Source organism: Pelodiscus sinensis, chromosome 8, assembly GCF_052426305.1.
Source record: "Pelodiscus sinensis isolate ZL-2025 chromosome 8, ASM5242630v1, whole genome shotgun sequence".
NCBI classification, from domain to species: domain Eukaryota; kingdom Metazoa; phylum Chordata; order Testudines; family Trionychidae; genus Pelodiscus; species Pelodiscus sinensis.
Window position 1 is genome coordinate 6,204,548 of NC_143059.1, and position 18,536 is coordinate 6,223,083.

General features: G+C 44.9%; 1 protein-coding gene and 1 long non-coding RNA gene across 4 annotated transcripts in view; one reads left to right on the forward strand and one right to left on the reverse strand.

Moving 5' to 3' along the window:
• The window catches only part of PLAU (plasminogen activator, urokinase), a 61,126-nt gene extending 57,434 nt beyond the window's left edge, over positions 1–3,692 (forward strand). For all 3 annotated transcript variants that reach the window (XM_075934691.2, XM_075934692.2, XM_006126353.5), the window contains 3 exons: positions 52–192; positions 1,818–1,966; positions 2,362–3,692. In XM_075934691.2, coding sequence (XP_075790806.2) covers positions 52–192; positions 1,818–1,966; positions 2,362–2,556 — 485 coding nt within the window. In that variant the 3' untranslated portion in view covers positions 2,557–3,692. The remainder of the gene's footprint in view (positions 1–51; positions 193–1,817; positions 1,967–2,361) is intronic.
• The window catches only part of LOC102454386 (uncharacterized), a 133,137-nt gene that overhangs the window by 101,134 nt on the left and 13,467 nt on the right, over positions 1–18,536 (reverse strand). The gene's annotated exons all lie outside the window — the stretch shown is intronic.

Below are 18,536 nucleotides of genomic sequence, written 5' to 3' on the forward strand. Positions count from 1 at the left end.
CTAGTTTCCTGCTTCACAATATTAACTATAACCACTCTGATTTTTATCTAGCTCTCATGAAAATCAAGTCTCCTTCCGGATACTGTGCAGTAGAATCTGATTTTGTCAAAACTATCTGTTTGCCATCTGAAAACCTAGTGCTGAAACCCAACTTCCAGTGTGAAGTTTCTGGCTACGGGAAAGAAGACAATTGTAAGTGACTATCATCTTCAACTTATACTGATAGAACGAGGGCATGTGCGACTGGACAAACATGGGACTCTTCTATACTTTTGCTTTTCATTGTTGCAAATCAAGTCGGCCCAGTATACAAAGCTAGGTACTGTGCTATGGTGGGGTGGGGAGGAGGAGAGAATTGACCAAAAATTATTTTAATACACAAATTAGAAGAATAGGTAAGTAGGAGTGGTGTTAGGGTGTGGGGGTTTTTTTGTTTGGTTGTTTTTTTGGGGTCTTAAACAACAGAACAAGTCAACATGTAGAGCCCTACACAGATGCAAAACTTGTATCCACATCTGCATCTGCAGATTTGAGCCACAGATATCCCCACTGACCTCCACAGATCTGATATCCGCAGATTTGCACAGTCCTAGATACAAATTTTGGATCTGCATCCATATCTGCAAAATGAGCTGTGGCTATTCACACCCATGGATGTGGAGACCCACGGATACGAAGCGGATAGCCGCAGCTTGGCAGGGCTCTATCGATGTGATTTGCGCATAGTGTATTAAAGCCAAGTAGTCTCAAACAGTTTTTAATTCATGTGTTTGGAATCCCACTCCTGATGAGTAGTCTGACTTTGCCCCAACAATCCGTAGCTTTCTTCTTCACACCCTCACTTGTTACAGTTGTTTCTACAGTGTGTGGTCTGTCCCCACTACTGCCACATGCCAGGAGGGGTTTCCATCCCTCCCCTGACAACTCTAGCACCGGTTGGTCTTGGGCTCTTCTATTCTTGGGAGAATCCTTCTTTTAAGCCTCGATAGGAATGAGGAACAAAACATAGGTACTAGTACAGAAGCATATCAACCTTAAAATCAGGATACAGAAGGTGACCACATGAAAAGCAAAGGCTGGGGATTTTCAAGTGCCTCAGTTTGCTGGAGCTCATCTCTAACTCCCTTCCTTTAAAAATCTACCCAATAACTGCAGCTTGCTGCAGTGTGGAAGAGGCACATGTCTAGAGCAGCACTGTTTGTGCATATTCTAGAAATTTTAACAGAGAGCCAAGGTAGCTCCACTGAGACCCACCAAACTCAGACAACCACCTTTTCGCAAGTCAATAAGCCATGCAAACTGGCTGCTTTGATGTGCCCCATCACGCCAACAATGCAGGCGTGTCTTCCTCCTTTAATTCCTCACACATCCTTTTGATAACTTGAATTTCAGGACCCTCTCTGACTTTCCCTGTCAATTTCCCTTGCTATGCCCCAGTTCAAGGAGGAACTCTCACCAAAATTACTTCACACTTTGATACAACCCAGTTCTCCATTCCTGCTGCAGACAAGAGTTGGAAGTTAGGTTGCACTTCTGCGTGAGTAAAGACTGTAGGTTTGGCCCCAATACGAGAAACTCTCAAGCACTGCTTTTTGGTCAGACTCAGATAAGATTTCTGTTTGAGAAACAGAACATTCCAATGGAAAAAATGTATTTTGCACCTTATTCATCTGCTAAAAAGTAAATAACAAAGATGTAGCAGTCTCAAAATTGATATTTTGCGTGGACAAATTAACTTCTTCTGCTGCATGAAGAGTGTCCAAAACAGCATGAGGATTTGGGAGGAAAGCCAATCTAATCAAGCTCTTTGTTTGCAGGGGGCATTTACTACTCCCAAATACTAAAGACAGCCAACGTGAACTTAATATCACAGTCGTTGTGCCAGGATAAATACTATGACCAAACGAAGGTGAATGACAACATGATCTGTGCTGGGGATGTGCAGTGGAAGACTGATGCATGCAAGGTAGGAATGTTTATGTGTTGTGTTAAAACCATTTGCTGACCCAGTTTCTCTACTATAATCCACCTGGTCTGTGTTAATGGTACATCCCTGGAATCTCTGAAGTCCACTGGCCTTGCAGAGAGGGACTGTGGATCATTTCTGAAGGACTACTCATTGATTAAGTGGAGTTCACCCCACAGTAGCTAGGTGTGACCAGAAAATATTTTGCTGGTGATGGAGGAGCTGCAATCTTTCTCCCTTCCCCCGGCCTCACCTCGTGAAAGAACAGCAATGCTGTTTCATGGCTAAGAGCTAGGACAGCTTCTAGAATTCCTGCATGGTCCCTCATGTTGGAACAGCGGTGGGTGGATGTGCACAGCAGATCAGACTGTGATCGTCTTTATTTTCATTGTCAGGGAGACTCCGGAGGACCGCTGGCCTGTGAGCACAACAGCAGGATGTCTCTGTATGGGATTGTCAGCTGGGGAGAAGGCTGTGCTAAAATAAACAGGCCCGGCGTCTACACCAAAGTCACTCGATACCTTTCTTGGATTGAGTCCAACATGAAGGAAGTCAGTTTCAAAAGCCGCAGCCTCCCAAAATGGAAGTGACCTGTCCTCGAAGCATGGATCCGAAGCAGGAAGTCTAGCACTCCCCTGAGCCTCCAATCGCAGTACACTGAAACCCTGCATAATAGTTTGGAGTTGATCTGTTGAGTGTTTCTCTCTTGGGGCTTCATTTTAAAAGCCTGTGTGGTTTGTTTTCAACATTCATAGTGGTGTATCTGTAACCCGTATCTCCACTGGCCACTGCATGGAGTGCCTCAAAGCCATTCCATGGGAGACTTAGAGATTTAACACTGAAATGCGTATTTCCAATTGAGATATTGTATGTATCGAGTTCTCCCACCTTTATATCTGAATCACTATTAGTCACTTTTACAACTACCTACACAAGGTTTATCAACCATCCAGGGAACAGTTTTAAATTGTAACTTTTTGTTAAAAGTGTGTATTTTGTAAATATTTGACCTAAACAAATAATTGTTTTATTTTAACATTTTGAGGTATGTCAGGATACAAACCACAAGGCAACCTATGCTGTGAGCACAAGAAAGAGGATTTTTATCAATGCATTGCTATGGGCTGACTGCAGCTCTGGTTAGACAAAAGAAAAACAGAACCCCGCAGGCACTGCTCCACTTTGAATGACGGTAGCGAAGCAATTAGTGCAGAGTCCTGTACTCCTGAGACATGCTGAATGATCACGAATGTAAATGGGAGTTGTGCCTCCAGAAAGAGCCATAATAGAAGGGCGCTTTATTGTAATGAGGTTAGTTAGGGGCTGAGCTGCCAGAAAGCAAGCCATTATAAATGACCCAAGTTGATGTCCAAACCATCTCAGGAATATTTTGGTCTGATCCTGCCAACTCAGCATGTCTATTATGACTGATGGCAAGATTTAAGGATTCAAAAATCAATCTTTAAATCTGCTGCCATACATGCCCATTATAAGTTGCATGCGTGTAAATACCAGAACGTGGTCTTACGTCACTGTTTGGGAGCTACCTCTTTTCCCAAGATTCATAGTACATCAGTGCATTTTAATTTTTAACTAGCTTTTGTTTTATGGACACAATATTTGTATGAGGGCTGGAACCTCTACTGTTATTTAATGATTTTATTTTGTTTAACTTATTGTTTGTATTTTGGGGGTAAAAACTGTCAATAAAAATTGCTATTCCTAAGTGGCTGCTTCTCCTCTTTTCTCTGTACAACAGTTACAAGGGGATGATTTGAACACAGGATTGGGAGCTGCAAACTCCTGGTTCCCATCCCGTCTCTGGCTTTGAGCGAATCATGACTTCTGAGCCAGTTGCCTCGTATTTTAAGAGGAGATGCAACAACTCAGAGTTGTTGGATTTCGTGTTTATAGTACACACAAGCAAAGCTGCAGGAAAGTTAATTAACAATTCTGCCATTTGCATGATGTTTAGTCACTGAAGCAAACAGAACCAGATGCCCCCTAGAAAGCTCTTTGCAATATGTAGGGAAAGTGTCAGCACAGAAACAGAAACATAACAAGGTCCTTCCTTCCTCACTCTGTTCTATGAGGTTTACTCTAGTTCTCAGCTGCAGGAAGGCAAGAAATGAACCTTAGGAGAACAGAGGTGGAAAAAGATGCTCACTAGCTCTAATAATGGAATTAAAGTACAATTCAGTCGCTTAACCCAACCTTGCTCTCCTTTCGAGCTCACTTTGGGCATTTCTAGACTGCCCGCAGCTTTCTAAAGAAGATATGCAAATTTGGCATGAATTTGCATCTCTTCTTCCGAACCCGTTTTTGAAAGTTTTTTTCGAAAAAAAAAAAAAAAAAAAGCAGTCTAGATGCGGTTCTTTCGGGGGAAAAAAAAACACTTAAATGCCTTCTTTTTTTTTTTTTTAATTAAAGGGTTCTTTAGAAAAAGGGTGGTATTTTTTTGTTTGGTTGGTTGGTTGGTTGGTTTTTTTTGGAAGAACCGCATCTAGACTGCTTTTTTTCAAAAAAATTCTTCCGAAAACAGGATTGGAAAAAGAGATACAAATTCGCACCAAATTTCCATATCTTCTTTCAAAAGCTGCTGGCAGTCTATACATGCCCTTTAGTAAGTACGAAATGTTCAGACTTTTATCCTCTGGTGTTTCTACATGTAACCACTACCGGGTGGATTTGAACCTAGGATCTCTGGAGCTTAGTGTAGGAGCCTCTACAGCTTGAGTTATAAAACCAGCTGGCTCTCAGCTTAGGCTATAGAGCTTCCTTGTAGAGCTTCTCTTGCTGTAAGTGGTCTAAGTGCCACTACATGGGACAGTGACCCGCACGAGGTGTGTGGGTTACACAGATGCCAAGGAATTAGACAGCAACCTAGTCTGTATCTGCAATGTACCAACAGCAGCTTCTGCTAAGTCTGGCCAAAAAAAGAGTAAGGCCCCTTTGGTGCCGGCTTCTAGCAGCTATTCGGTACTCATACTTCCTTTTCTTTACAAGGTAACAGCTCTCAATTGCTATCACTGTTCCAGGTCAGAAACCCGTAGACACGAAAGGTCCTCAGTTCCCGGCTGGGGTGCTGTAAGCATCTAGTTCTGCCCTTTAAGTGGAAGCAGCAAGTGGTCAGGAGGGCCTGGTGGACATGGGAGATTATTCTCAAACAGGTCTGCAGACAGCTTCACCAGCAGTTGCCTCTGAAGCCACTAGTTTTCGAAGGAAGGCCACGTTCAAAGATGAACTTAAGTAATTCTGGAAAGAATCTTAGGTGGGAGGAAAAAGGCAAAAGAAGATGCATGGACACAAATTTAGCCTGCCCTCCATCTTGCAAAGTGGATCCAAGAGAAGCAGAGTTCAAAGGAGTCTAACTTTCACATCCCTCAGATTGGCTTCAGCTCTTAAAACTGAAGGAGGAGGAAAAGGTACAACACTAGGAATTAGGGTAGGAAAGGGCTCAGAGCAAGGGGATCCTTATGGCCCTTCATGGATGTCCCCAACACGAAAGGAAGGTAAACCTGCACTTCTACTGGTGAAAGAGAAGCCTTCAAACTACACAGAGATCATCTTCCATGCCAGAGCTGGGCTCTCTCACCAACAGAAGTGGGTCCATGGAAAGAAGAGACTTTGCCCACCGTACCTGCAATATCTGGGACCAACCCAGCTACAGAACTGTCAGCACTTACTCACTTATAGAAATTATTTTAGCCAGAGAGGAGGTGCACTTGTGCTAACAGCAACTAAGTTCTAGTTGTGGCTCTTCCCAAATCAATAGCTCTTTTTCGGGGCGGGGGGACACACTGATACAAGGAACTTTGTGCAATGTATTCATTTTTAAGAGGGTAAAATCCAGAACTAGATTTGAATTTCATCCGCTGTCTGCCTCTGTAGCCAGGCCAATAAAGTTATTCAGGGACTGCCCTGACAAGCACCTAAATGAACAAAGACATCCCCCGCTCAGTGCAACAGCCAACAGACCCTGTGGATCTCAGCACGCTGCAAGGGCATGGCAGCTTGCATAGAGGTCTGATTCTTGCTGTGATCCTCTTCCTCTCTCAGAAAACATGCTTTCATCCTTCTCTGCTTGTGCCTGGCAGCTACTGCCCTCAGGCCACGCCTTCACGCCACAGAAAATTGAGGCTGCCACGATTGATCTTCCAGTGGGATTTAGTGAGTCTACTTAAGACTCACTAAATCAAATTCAGGGGGCAAGCCCGTTGGTGTCTGGTTACTCTTGCTCTTGCCAGGAATAAGGGAAGCGGACAGGAACATTTGCTCCCAATGGCCTCCTGCTATGCGGACGCCACCAAGCTTGGCTTAAGGTAGGCCAAGTCCAGCTATGTATTCTACATAGCTGGAGTTGCATATCATAAGCCGAGCTGCCGGGTCTAGTGTAGACCTGGCCTTAGGGAGTTTCCGGGGGGCGTGGGCTTGGAATCCTGGGTATAGAATGTTCACCTCTCCAGAACTAAGTTCTATGGACTTGCAGAGAGATGGAATTTGAACTTTTAATTGTGATTTTATTACATATTAAAACAAATAGTCTAAATCTCCGATGAGTGGGGAGTGGGGCCAATAAAAAGAAGCGTGACGCCATATGTGTAACTGACTGCACACGCTTCATGACGGCTCTGTGTAACCCTTTTTGCTTGTAAGTGTTGGTCTTTTGTCCTTTACCATACAATACAGGACTCAGGCCTGAGTATTTTTTAAATCCTTCCATATTCATAAACAAGACATGGTAGGCAAAAGCAAAATGTACACATCACAAAGCTTCCTCTTCTAGAAAGGCCAGTACTGGAGGGCTTAGGCATACAACTGCATGCTTGCGTGTGTGCAAAGATTTGTGGGACAAATCCTGACATCATGACTTTGCCCCAACTTGGGCGAAACTCCCACTGATAGGAGCCGAAGGACTGGCAGAGCTGCACCCAATAAGAATCGGAAACGGATCATATACAGGCACAGGGCAGCCGAAAAGACCAAACAAACACTTGTGAAAGTGACTAATTGTCACTTCTCTTTTGTACTTCCATATAACACATGGATGAAGACACATACAGCCCCCAGCATGTGAAGGGCACAGGAAGCTGGCTGGACTGCTGGAGGAAGTGACACTACTGAATCGATAGGGAGACTGCTTTACCACATATGGAGTATTTTTACTGAAATGAAAGATGGCTCACACTTCAATAAAATGGCTTGTCAATAAGGCGACACGTGGCCGATGAACACCGTCCCCCATTTGTTGCTTGCTCATGGTGTAAACACGTCCGGAGCGTCAGGCACTTTCCCACGCAAAATCCAGAGCGTCAGGCATTTCCCACGGCATGGGACTGTCTGAACCCTGTGCTGGGGGACTGTGTCTAAGCGCAGTGTGGCCGTTCAGTCACCAAGCCTAGGGATCAGTGCTGGGATTGCTAACCAGAGCGCCTGCTGCCGTGTGAGCATTCTGCTCACCCATTCTGAAAGGGGCTACGTGCACCCCACTTGCCCTAACGGGGAGAGTCGGTTACCATGGCCTCGACAGGACTGTAATACGTAACCCAGATATGGAATGCTCATTACTGAATGCCAGGCACATACCCCCGTTTGCAAAGCCACCGAGCCTGCACAAGCGGTGCTGCAGCACAGAATTTAGCACAACCTATTTAAAGTCGCTATGACGGGGGTGGCCATTAAAGTGCCCCCCATAACCTCTTCTACCCATTTAGCAGACTGGGGGAGGGAGCTTGGGGATTCTGCCCTGCAGTGGGATGGTAGGGCTCAGGGCTTCTGCCCAGAAGGGAGGGTGGTTGGGGCATCACTCCGCCCTACAGAAGACACCTGCAAGTGTAACCACCACCAGGCGGATTTGAACGTGGGACCTCTAGAGCTTCGTATTGGAGCTTCTACTGTTACAGCTAGCTCCCAGCCTAGGCTGTAGAGGTCTCTTGTTCTTAGCTGTTGCTGTGGTCTAGGTGCCACTTCATGGGACAGTCAACCACACTAGGTGTGTGGGTTACACAAGCGCTTGTGGCTCAAGCCCTGCTCTTACTGAAGTCCCAAGTGCCAGCAGGTGCCACTTCTCCCACAAGGCTGAAGCCTGAGTCCCATCACCCTTCTAAGGGGCAGAAGCCCTGAGGGCCTGGAAGGTTCACCCAGCTCTCAGACTTCTGAAGATCACCATATGCAGCTCAGATCAGGAAGTTTGGCCATCCCCGCCTTAGGACAGGTCAAAATCCCCAGGCTTAGGGGAGAAAACTTCAGAAAAAATACAGATCCAAGAAACAAAACATTACAAATCAAACAGAATTTGCTCTTATTTACATGAACTGGCATTAAGAATAAAACAAAACATGACACAGATGACTAAATTTTACAAAAGAACTACTTCACCAGCAAGTTTTGAAACTGTGATATTGAGCAACTTTGTATGTAATGGTCTTTGAAAAGTGTTTAGGATAAGCTTTGAAAGAGGCCTTGATTGCAATCTCTGAATTAACTTTCAGACAATCCTGTTAATGAAAGTTTTGTAACTATAAAGAAGCAAGGAGCAAACTTCAGTTCAGAGCCACACAACTCAACTTTCTGAATGGGATTCTAATTAGTTGCTTCCACTTCTCATGAGCTGTTTGAATGAATTGTGTATGTTTACTGGCACTGAAAGAGAAAGAATGTCCCTCAACAGACAGCAGGGACATTAATCCCCATAGGGAATGGAGGAGAAAAGAGAAACACACCTGGAGAGAGAGGGGAGAGGGAGAATATAAAATTGCCACAGGAGGATTCAGACTCCAAGCCTACAAGTATGACATGCAACTGGGAAGACATTCAGAGCCTGAGCAAGCTGCAAGACACCCACCCTTTTGAATCTGATGCCCTTTCAGTGACAATCCCCGCAAGAGCGCTAGAAGCATTTCTAATTAGATATTCCCATGGGACAATTCCATCATTAATTGAAAATGGAGGGAGGTGGCCATCCTAACCAGATTTCAAATGAGAGCATCAGGAATTTTTGGAATGTAATGTATTTTTTGTTACATTTGTTATTTTCCTCCTCCTCCCATTTCCATTTGTGTTTTGGTACCAACATAAGCTAACCACCAAAAACCACTCAGCCAACAGGCAAGCTAAAGCCCTTTGAAAGGCTGCTGGCCATCCACCTATATTACATAGTCTCCCCATATTTCATAGCACAAGGCCTGTTCTGAACTCCTGGTAATGCACACAGCAGCCCAGCAAATCTCTCTTGCTCTGGGCTCCCCATGTTGAAGTCCTGATATTAGTTTAACCTTAAATTAAAATATCAGAAACAACCAAACCGCAACAAATCGACGTGTCACTCTAATTGTGGAGTTTGCTGCTGTTCCAAAGAGAGACCTGACATACCAATGCCATTAGCCGTGACATTTTAAAATCTTAAATTATTCTTCATTTGTTGTTATCGCTGAGAGCACTGGTCAACTCTGGCTACTCAGATCAATCTATTGTGTAGCTGTTGTTTTTAAACACACTCATATCCAATAGTAATATCCGTGCGAAACCGCAGAGCGTAGGAAAAACTGCATTTCAGTGTGCGCTTAACGGTCTCAGCTGCATTCCACACAGTAGTCTGTCTCCACCAGGACTACCTCCAACTTCCCAAAACAACAAGCAACTTTAAACAGCTGCCATTCTTTCATTTAAAACTGTCTTGCCACAATATGTGCTCTCAAGGTATCGGTCAGAAGAACACAAGAAACAATATTCAGACTTGCATCAGTCGCGGTACGTCTACACAGCAACGTTATTTCAGAATAACGTCTGTTCTTCCGAAATAACTATGCGAGTGTTTACACCGCTAGCCCATTATTTTGAAATTATTTTGAAATAACGGGCAGCTTATTTCAGCGTTTGTAAACCTCATTCCATGAGGAATAACTCCTCTTTGGAAACAGATATTTTTGAATAGCGGTAGTGTGGATACTCCACTGCTACTATTTCAAAACAGCACCTCCTCCAGGCCATTCAAAGTAATTACTCCCCAGTGGGTTCCACTGCTATATTTGCCCATACCTGCAGAGGTGCAGGTAACTGCAGCTCCCATTGGCCATGGATCACCATACCCAACCAATGGAATCTGCAGGAAGTGGTGTTCTGGTCTGGTCCGCTTCTTGCCACTCCCATTGGCTGGGAACGGCGATCCATGACCAATGGGAGCTGCGATTACCAGTACCTGTGGTGGTACAGATAAATACAGGGCCGCGGCCTGCCAGTGGCTAACCCTGGTGAACTGCGGTTGTTTTATTGCCCACCTTGACCTAGACCGTTGGGAGCCTCCCCACTACAGTGTCAGATTTAAGGAGTTACCACTAGGTGGAGCACCAGCTCAGAACATGAGACAGGTTCCTTCCCTACAGTCAGTGCTAAGAGTGAACTCATCCTGCCTCCAGGCATAAATCACAGTCAAGTGTTTATATTTATACTGCACCCTTGGCCTGCTTTTCATTTCAGTGTTCAGGGAAAAGAGCAGCAATAGACACTGAACCTCCCCCCCTTCACCCTCCACCCCACTTATAATTTAATGCACTCCCAAGCATGACTTCTGACAGAGGCGAGCAACTGAATCTGCCACGCACATTATGATCTGACTCCCTTCAGTCTTTGCCTAGATTTACACTCCATTGCAGCAGAATTACCAGAAGAAAAAAAACAAAATTTCCCGTCAACCTAGAGTATAATTATATTGGAAAACAACCCTGTCTGCAGACTGATTCACAGAAAAGCAGGCAGGCTGGGGAAGGAATAGGTCATGTGTGGCTTTATTTACGGCTTCGATTTCCAAAATACAAATTGCTGGTTTTCCTGTTTGCCCTTTTCAACCCCTGATATTCTAATCTAACTAGTGAGCAAGTTACATTTAATCATGTAAAAAAGTCCTTGATGTCCGATACTGACCAGTAGCTATGGAGGGGAGTGGAAGGTACATTCGTTATTATTATTCATAACTGTCCTTCATATCGATTCACTGGATCAACCTTGCCTTATAGCTAGACTACAAGCTCTTCAGGGCAAGGATTACTGTGTGTTGGGGGAGAGACGTCAATAAATGGGGACCCGGTGCCAGCACAATATAATAAATATTTAGATTTCATAACCATGCAAACTGCCACTAAACTCTTGGTATTTCACACAAGTCACAGTATTCACCTCAAGTTCTGTATATTTTACACACACACACTAACTACATAGCTCTTGGGGGTGGTACCAAGCTCTACACAGGTCAATGGCATTGTTTGCCATGAGCCACTTGGGGGTGCTAGAACATAGCTCATAGTCAAGAGGACTACCACTAGGGCATCAGGCCCTATCATTCAGGGGAAATAGCTTGGGAGGAGAGTCCTAGGAGTTCCCTCACCCTGGCGGTCTGAGAGCTACCTGCCAAATTCCATGTATAAGTCTAAAAACTTTTAAGAGGAATAAGCCGTTCCCTTTACGGTCCCCAAACTGCACAGCCAACTCAAGCGGCGGACCCTGCCTCTGCTCCCTTTGCAACGTGAAATACCAGCTTCATAAGGGGAAAGCTACAGAAACCACAGGACTTGTCTATTCTTAAAATTTCTACCACTTTAACTGTACCAGTATAGTTAATCTTGCTAATGGGGGCACCCTTGTATTGGTGCAGGTCTGCTTATTCCCATTTGGGGAGGGGAATATGCTAAAATAGTTTGAGGCCCCTTCCAACAGGAATCACTGCATCCACAGCAGGAGTTGCAATGCTCAGTTAATAAGTAAGGCACACACCTAACAACCACAGTCAGAGAGGTTCAACTTGTAAGTGCAGACCAGGCCAGAAGAGGCCTAAAAGGGAATAAACTATATTTTGTTAGATGCTACAAAGCTCCTATGGAACTTGTATGATCAGAGATGCCTCAAGCATTCACAACACGGTTGTTTGTGTGTATAACGTTTGCAGTGCAAACACACATGGTAATAAAAAGTTAGTGACACCCTGTACCATGACACAGTCTCCCACTGTCTCCACAGACACACTCAGCGATGTCCTCAAACTCTGCCGCCTCACTTCAAATGAGCAACAGCAAAACTTCTCAGTTGGAGTTTTAGTGGTACAGCCCATTAAACCTGCATTTGCTTGGACTTTTTGCCTCAAAACGTAGTTCCCAAAGTCAAAGCCAGCAAGCCCTGCATGTTTTCCAGTACAGCTGGGTGAGCACTACTCACAAAAACCACCACCACCATTATGTGTTCAAGTTTTTAAAATAAATTACTTCTGCCATGAACCCTTCTCCCAGTATTTGGATGGCGGAGTTCTAATAGTATGAATATTTGCAGATAAATTCACACACCTAAATACTCTGAGAAAGTACATTTTAAAATTGGTTTCCATGGGTGTTCCCCGCCTGAAGTTAGATCATCCATAAAAGAAAAGCAATGGTGGCATGCGAATTGTGATTACAGACTAAGCAGCTTAAGGTCTGCACAGCAAATGAGAGTAAACTTAATTTTCAGGAGCCATCAGTTTTGCAAAGGAAAAAAATCTCAGTCTAATCAGAGATTCTGCTTTTAAGGAAAGAGGAAACACTCATCAATAACGTGTTTATTGCAGGTTATCGTCTGCTCCTGTCCCCACCCTAAAATCAAAAATTGCGACCCAACACAGGTGGGACAAAGTTAAATAAACCAGCTGTCTTTTGCATGTTCACCTTTCAGAAAGGGAAACATTAGCAGCTGCTGTGGAACAGAAGCCTGACTTCCCTTTAGTGCTCAGTTTATGGGCAAATTTTGCGTAATCGCCGCGATAGCAAATGTGATGAATCTCTCTGGAGCTGATCCACAAGACATGGATCGGTGACAACCCACATAGTCACAAAACCTGGCTCTTGAGCTCAAGTGACAAACTCAAGCTTTCAGCTATGAGAGCTCAAACACCAGCACTCGCCAAAACGGAGATCACCCTTGTAGCACCACCTCAATGTCCTAGTATAGTGGTGGGCAAACTCAGCCAAATGGCCACAGTCGGTCCATCAAGGTTCTGTCTGTGGCTCATGAGACATTTTGTTCACTGTTGCCCACAGAGCAGGGATGCCAAATTCTGCGGGTGCCCGCCCACATAGTTTTTTCCTACCGGTGTTACTGATGTGACACACGCATAAAGCATGGGCATGTGAAGTGAGGTGCACACTGATTGTGCACAGTATTGACTGGGAGAGCAAATCTGCATATTTTGAACAGCTTACAGCACAAGGTCTGTTAGACTAATACGGCATCATAATGTGCAGAAGTTACTCAGTAACAGTTCACGTACAAATTAGGGTCTATCATTCATTCTGTTGCACTAGTCAGTTCTACCACATGCAAATGACATACCATTATTGTGAAAACAACTGAGGACCTATTGTAGGGAACAGCCCCAAACTACCAGTGGTGAAATAGGATCTTTTCAACTTTTATAGAACTTTTATCCGGTGGATGCTCACGGAATTCTGCATCGGAAGCAAATCATGGCAATAATCAAAGGCAAGATCCATTTTATTCTTAAAGTTCCTCAGTAACTAAATCCATTGGAAAAATTAAGTGAGGCATAAGACAAGAGGAAAGTAACAAATCTGCCCCAGCTTGACATTAAAAACATGGTAACACCCGACTTGTGAAAGGCATCTTTCATGAATGATATGGAGGTTGAAATAATCTTTCAATCAGAGCCATCCTTACCCACATGCACAATACCCAATTGCATAGGGCACCCAACGATCTGGGCCACCACTGAGTCTTAATGTCCACCCACCCATCTCTTACCCCTGTTCTGTGGCTCTGCTTCCTCCGGAGAGGATCTAGTTAACTTAGAACTGAAAAAGCCTGCCAGACCTCTTAGCAGAACAGTGACCCTGTGAAAGAGCCATTCAAGTAGTAATGAAGCCATTTAACAGACATTTACCAGCCCCTGTCAGTTTCTGAATTTACTGTGTTACTCTACAGGACCTAATTTGTTTTTAAAATATTTCATTAGTGTGTTGCTGAAGATTATAAAAATCACATCTCTCAAAAAAATCCTCTCCCCTCAGCTGCCATCAGGCAAAAGGGCACCAGTTTAATAGTACTGTGCAAGGCTCCATAAATTCTAAGGACTGCCCTGCTTTCAGTCATGCAAGGGATCTCTCTGGGTCATTAGTTCAGAGACATTAATGAAATTGTGTGGAGAAGCTTAAGTTATTACTACCCATGCTTCATTTGTATGGAGAGACGGTTCCTGCCTCTAGCGCCAAATTCACATATTCCCCATATTTGATAAAAACCAAGGCATGAATAATTTCAGAGAATTAGGCAAATTTCACATCTCCAAACACGTTTTGTCTGTAAAGAGACTGAGAAAAAAAATCAGGAGCCAATCGTTTGAAATCAACCAGTGAATCATCTACACAAATAAGTCTTAGCTTGCAGCTGTTTCATAAGCAGTTCCTTGCACACACACACACACACACACACACACGGATATTCAAAATTCAAGTAATTTTGATTGGACTCCTAGAACGGCTTCACTTCTCTGCCTGGAAAAGTGACACTATTAAACTCTATTGTCTGTGCTCACCTATTCCAAACTGCCTGTTCATGATTCTTCTGCGAAATTTGCTTAAAATGTACAAGACTTTCCAGCATGAATTAGTGTGATGAAATATTAATAGAAAACAAATGCAAAGGCAATCTGGAAAGCTTATTTGGTTTTAATTCAAACTGTCTGAAGGGGACATTTTGCAGCATGTAACCAACCGGGTCTAGAGGCAGTTCAAGCTGCTTTTTACAGCAAAGTAATTTAACAGGAAACAGGCCTTCTAACAACGATGTCCTGAGTAATTATGAGCAACTGCACCACCATAATATCCAATTTACTGGATTGTTGCATTGACTGAATAGTATAAGTGTTCCTCTAAAGAGAGAGAGAGAGAGACTTAGAGGGCAGCTTCCCTGAGGATTTTCTCTTCCATAATAGAGATGTTAAATATCAGTTAATTGAATAGTCGATTAACCTCATGAATTCTAATCGGCTACTAAACTATTCTTTAGTCCCCATGGGTGGGACCAGCAGCCAGTGTGCTCCGGCCCCACTCCCAAGGAGCCCTCTGTCACTCCGCGCTGCCGTCTCTCCGAGGCAGCAACATGGGGTGCCAGGTAGGAGCTGATCCATGAGGGGAGTCAGTTTAAAAACCAGCTCCCCTCGTGGACCGGCTATCTTTCGCCCTGCGCTGTTGCCTCTGATACAGCACAGGGTGGCAGCAGCCCCTATCCAGGGGACGGGTTCTGAGCTCCCAGACTCGGTGCAAGCTGGAAATGAGCCAGGCTGCCTGCCCATCTGGCACCTAATACATTTTAAATGCAGAGCCACAGTGGGGTAGGTCCTGGACCCGGCACATGCCAGGACTCAGCCAGGCTGATGGCCAGCCCGCTAAAAATGTACTGGCAATGCTAGGGGGATGGTAAATGAATGTAGTCTATAGCATTAACTGATAAGCTTTTACTTATCTGTTAATCAGCTATGCTATACATCCCTATTACATAGTGCCTAATCAGAGCATTAGAAGCCCTGTAAGTAATCGTGTTATATTCTCAGTATAGCCAAGTCAACTGCAAGAAGTCAAAGGGTCTTTCCCAAACTCTCAGGGAATGATTGAGCCTCTTCCTCCCAAGAGCCTACCCCCTGTTCACTTTTCCCCCACCCATTCTCATGCTCCCTTATGGCTGGTAAAAAGTGGACGGCGTCGCCCCTGATATCCCCCCCCCCCCATTCTGATACCCCTGACCCGCTGCTGTAATACTTTGATCCAATTCTGGTGGCCAGGCTTGGGGGTGAGGGTCCGGCCGGTGATGCACAGATGATGAGACTGGTGAGGTGATATTATATGTTGTCTCCTTTTTGGTGGTTTCGTGCTGCCAGCTTGAATAGCAATTTGGCTTGGAAGAATTCCCCAGACCATAATGCAGATGTCAAAAAGCAGCCGAAAGAGAGACAGGCTGCAGTGTGAGCAGCAGCTATGGGATAAGAAAAAAGGAGGCTATTGAATGAGGAGCTAACCAAGCATGTGCTTTTGATTATTATTTTTAATCTTGTTTTTAGCAGGAGACTGGAAATTCCCCAGGCAGAGTCCTGAATAGTGAAGGATGCTGCAGGAGTACATCTTAGTTGTAGGAAACAGTAAGAGGGTTTAAAAAAGGACTTCGATTTGCTTAATTTGATCTGTTTGATCTACAAAGAGGGCACTCTGCTTAGGTCGGGCTGTCGAACAGCATAGCAGCCTGAGTCAGAAACTATTATCGAGGTAAGCATGTCAAGCATCTCAGCTGGGGGGGGGAACTGATGAATATGGGGCAGTTCCATGCAGCTGGTTGAGACCAGGAGGACCACACGTTGGCACAGCAGCTATTTAAAATTCTAGGGCGGCACGGTGCCATTAGCACAGGGAGGGACATTAGCTGCAGGAGTAGCCCCAAGCCCTTTCTGAAGCACAATACCCCCAAACACCCCCCACATGTGGTGTGTGTGGGATGTAAGATAGGACAAGCGTGTCTCACATCCAGCCAGGTCAGGCCAGAACTAATACCTGTGCCAGTTGAAGCCACAGATTTTTGTGATGTAGGTATTTGTCCACTGGGAACCAAACAGATCATCAGCTCATTTCACGCAGTCTTTGCAGCAACAACTTTCTCTGAAGAACCACAGAACTTTCTCTCCAAGTCCCTAACCAGCAACAACTTTCACTGCGGAACCAGGGACTCTCAGCATAGAACTCTTCCTCCAAGTCCCTAACCAGTAACAACTTTCACTGCGGAACCAGAGATGTAGAGGAAGAGTTCCATGCTGAGAGTGCTTCTAACACGCCCTTGGAAAGGCTACAGGAGGCCCTGCACAGATCACAAAGCAAGGACAGTTGTCCCTGCTTTTCCCTAATTCAATAAATGCAGCTAAGGCTCCACTGGCACTTGGAGCTAGGGATGTGATTCCCAGTTCACACTGGACGTACTCGCACTAGATTTCACTGAGCTGATGCACTAAAGATGGTAGTGTAGCCAGGGTACCATGGGCACTGGGGAGCAGAGGAACACACTGACCTTCCCCTCTCCCTCCCCCTTCTTCCCCTTGCTTACCCCTTCCAGCTCCCTCCTCCCAGGTTTCCCCCTCCCTTCTCCTGCCTCCTTTCCCCAGTCTCACCAGTTTCATTCCCCCCCCCCCCCCCGTTTTGTTAAAGACAGTTTGTGTTTATGAAAAAACGTGTATTTTATTTTACATCAGGAAGGGGGGTTGTAGGGGGGTAAGTAGAAGGACGTGAGGGAGTAATGAAGCACAAGCCCCCAGTGGGGCAGACCAGGGAGGCTCTCAGTGCTCCTCAGGGTGGAAGCTCTACCACAGGGCCTCCTGGATACTGACAGCCCCCCGATGGACCTCCCGATGGCAGCCTGCAGAAAGTGCAGCCAGGCTCGCAGCAACGCGTCCACAAGAAGCACCAGAGTGCCCAGGGGCAGCTCTGGTTCCATGTTGCAGAGTGTTGTGGTGTCGCGAGTGAGGGCAACCAGAGCACACAGAGAAGATGCTTTGCTGTCCCTCAGCAAGGTAGGCAAGCAAGCAGGGAAAGCTGAGAACCAGCTGTCCAGAGGAGGGAGGGTCCCTTTAAGCACAGGCCTCATACAGCCTCAGGCAACAGCTACACAAAGTAGCTCCTGACCCGATGCTCTGCCGGACCTAGTTCTGGCCAGCTTCAAATGCGATTCAGCATCCACTCAGTGTGGACGCGCTATTTCAAAATACTCTTTCAAAATGTATTTTGTGTGTAGACACGTTATTTCAAAATAAGCTATTTCGAAATAACTATTTTGAAATACGATATTTTGAAACCACACTGTAGTGTAGACATACTCTAAGTCATCAAAAATCTGTCTGCAAAAAAGCTGGTCTGGAACAAGATAGGCTGAGCTGCAACTCCCTGCCTAAGGGAGTAGCCTTCTTTCTTTCTCTCTGTAATTGGCTGCGTGTCAGATTTCTGGATTCTTATAAAGAAAGTAGTGTTATACTCTTCCTAATAGGTTGCAACATAAGTGTTTTCCTAATTCTGTGTGTATATGCTATGAACATAACACTAAGGCCATGTTTTCCCTTGGAGGAAGATCGACGCTGCCGGGATCAGTCTTCCGGAGTTCAATTTAGTGGGTCTAGTAAAGACCTGCTAAATTGAATTCAGAGGGCACCTCTGGTGGCAGCCAATACACCTGCTCCCACGAGGAGTAAAGGGGGGAGTGTTTGCTCTCTTCAGCATCCCACTGTGAGGACAGCAGGGAAACTCAAACTAAGGTATGTCGACTCTTGTGTATCTTAAGTTGACCTTCTCCTTTAATGTTGATCTGGCCTGAAGAAAAACTATGTTTTATGTAAAAAAAAAAAAAGAAGTAGTCCTGTAGCACCTTAAAGACTAACATATATATTAGTATGATGAGCTTTCATGGGCAAAACCTACTTCCTCATGAGCAGAGTGGATTAAAACGGGGGAACCTCATAATTTATAACAGGAAAAAAGGAGGGAACCTGTCAATTGTAGTGCCGGTGCTA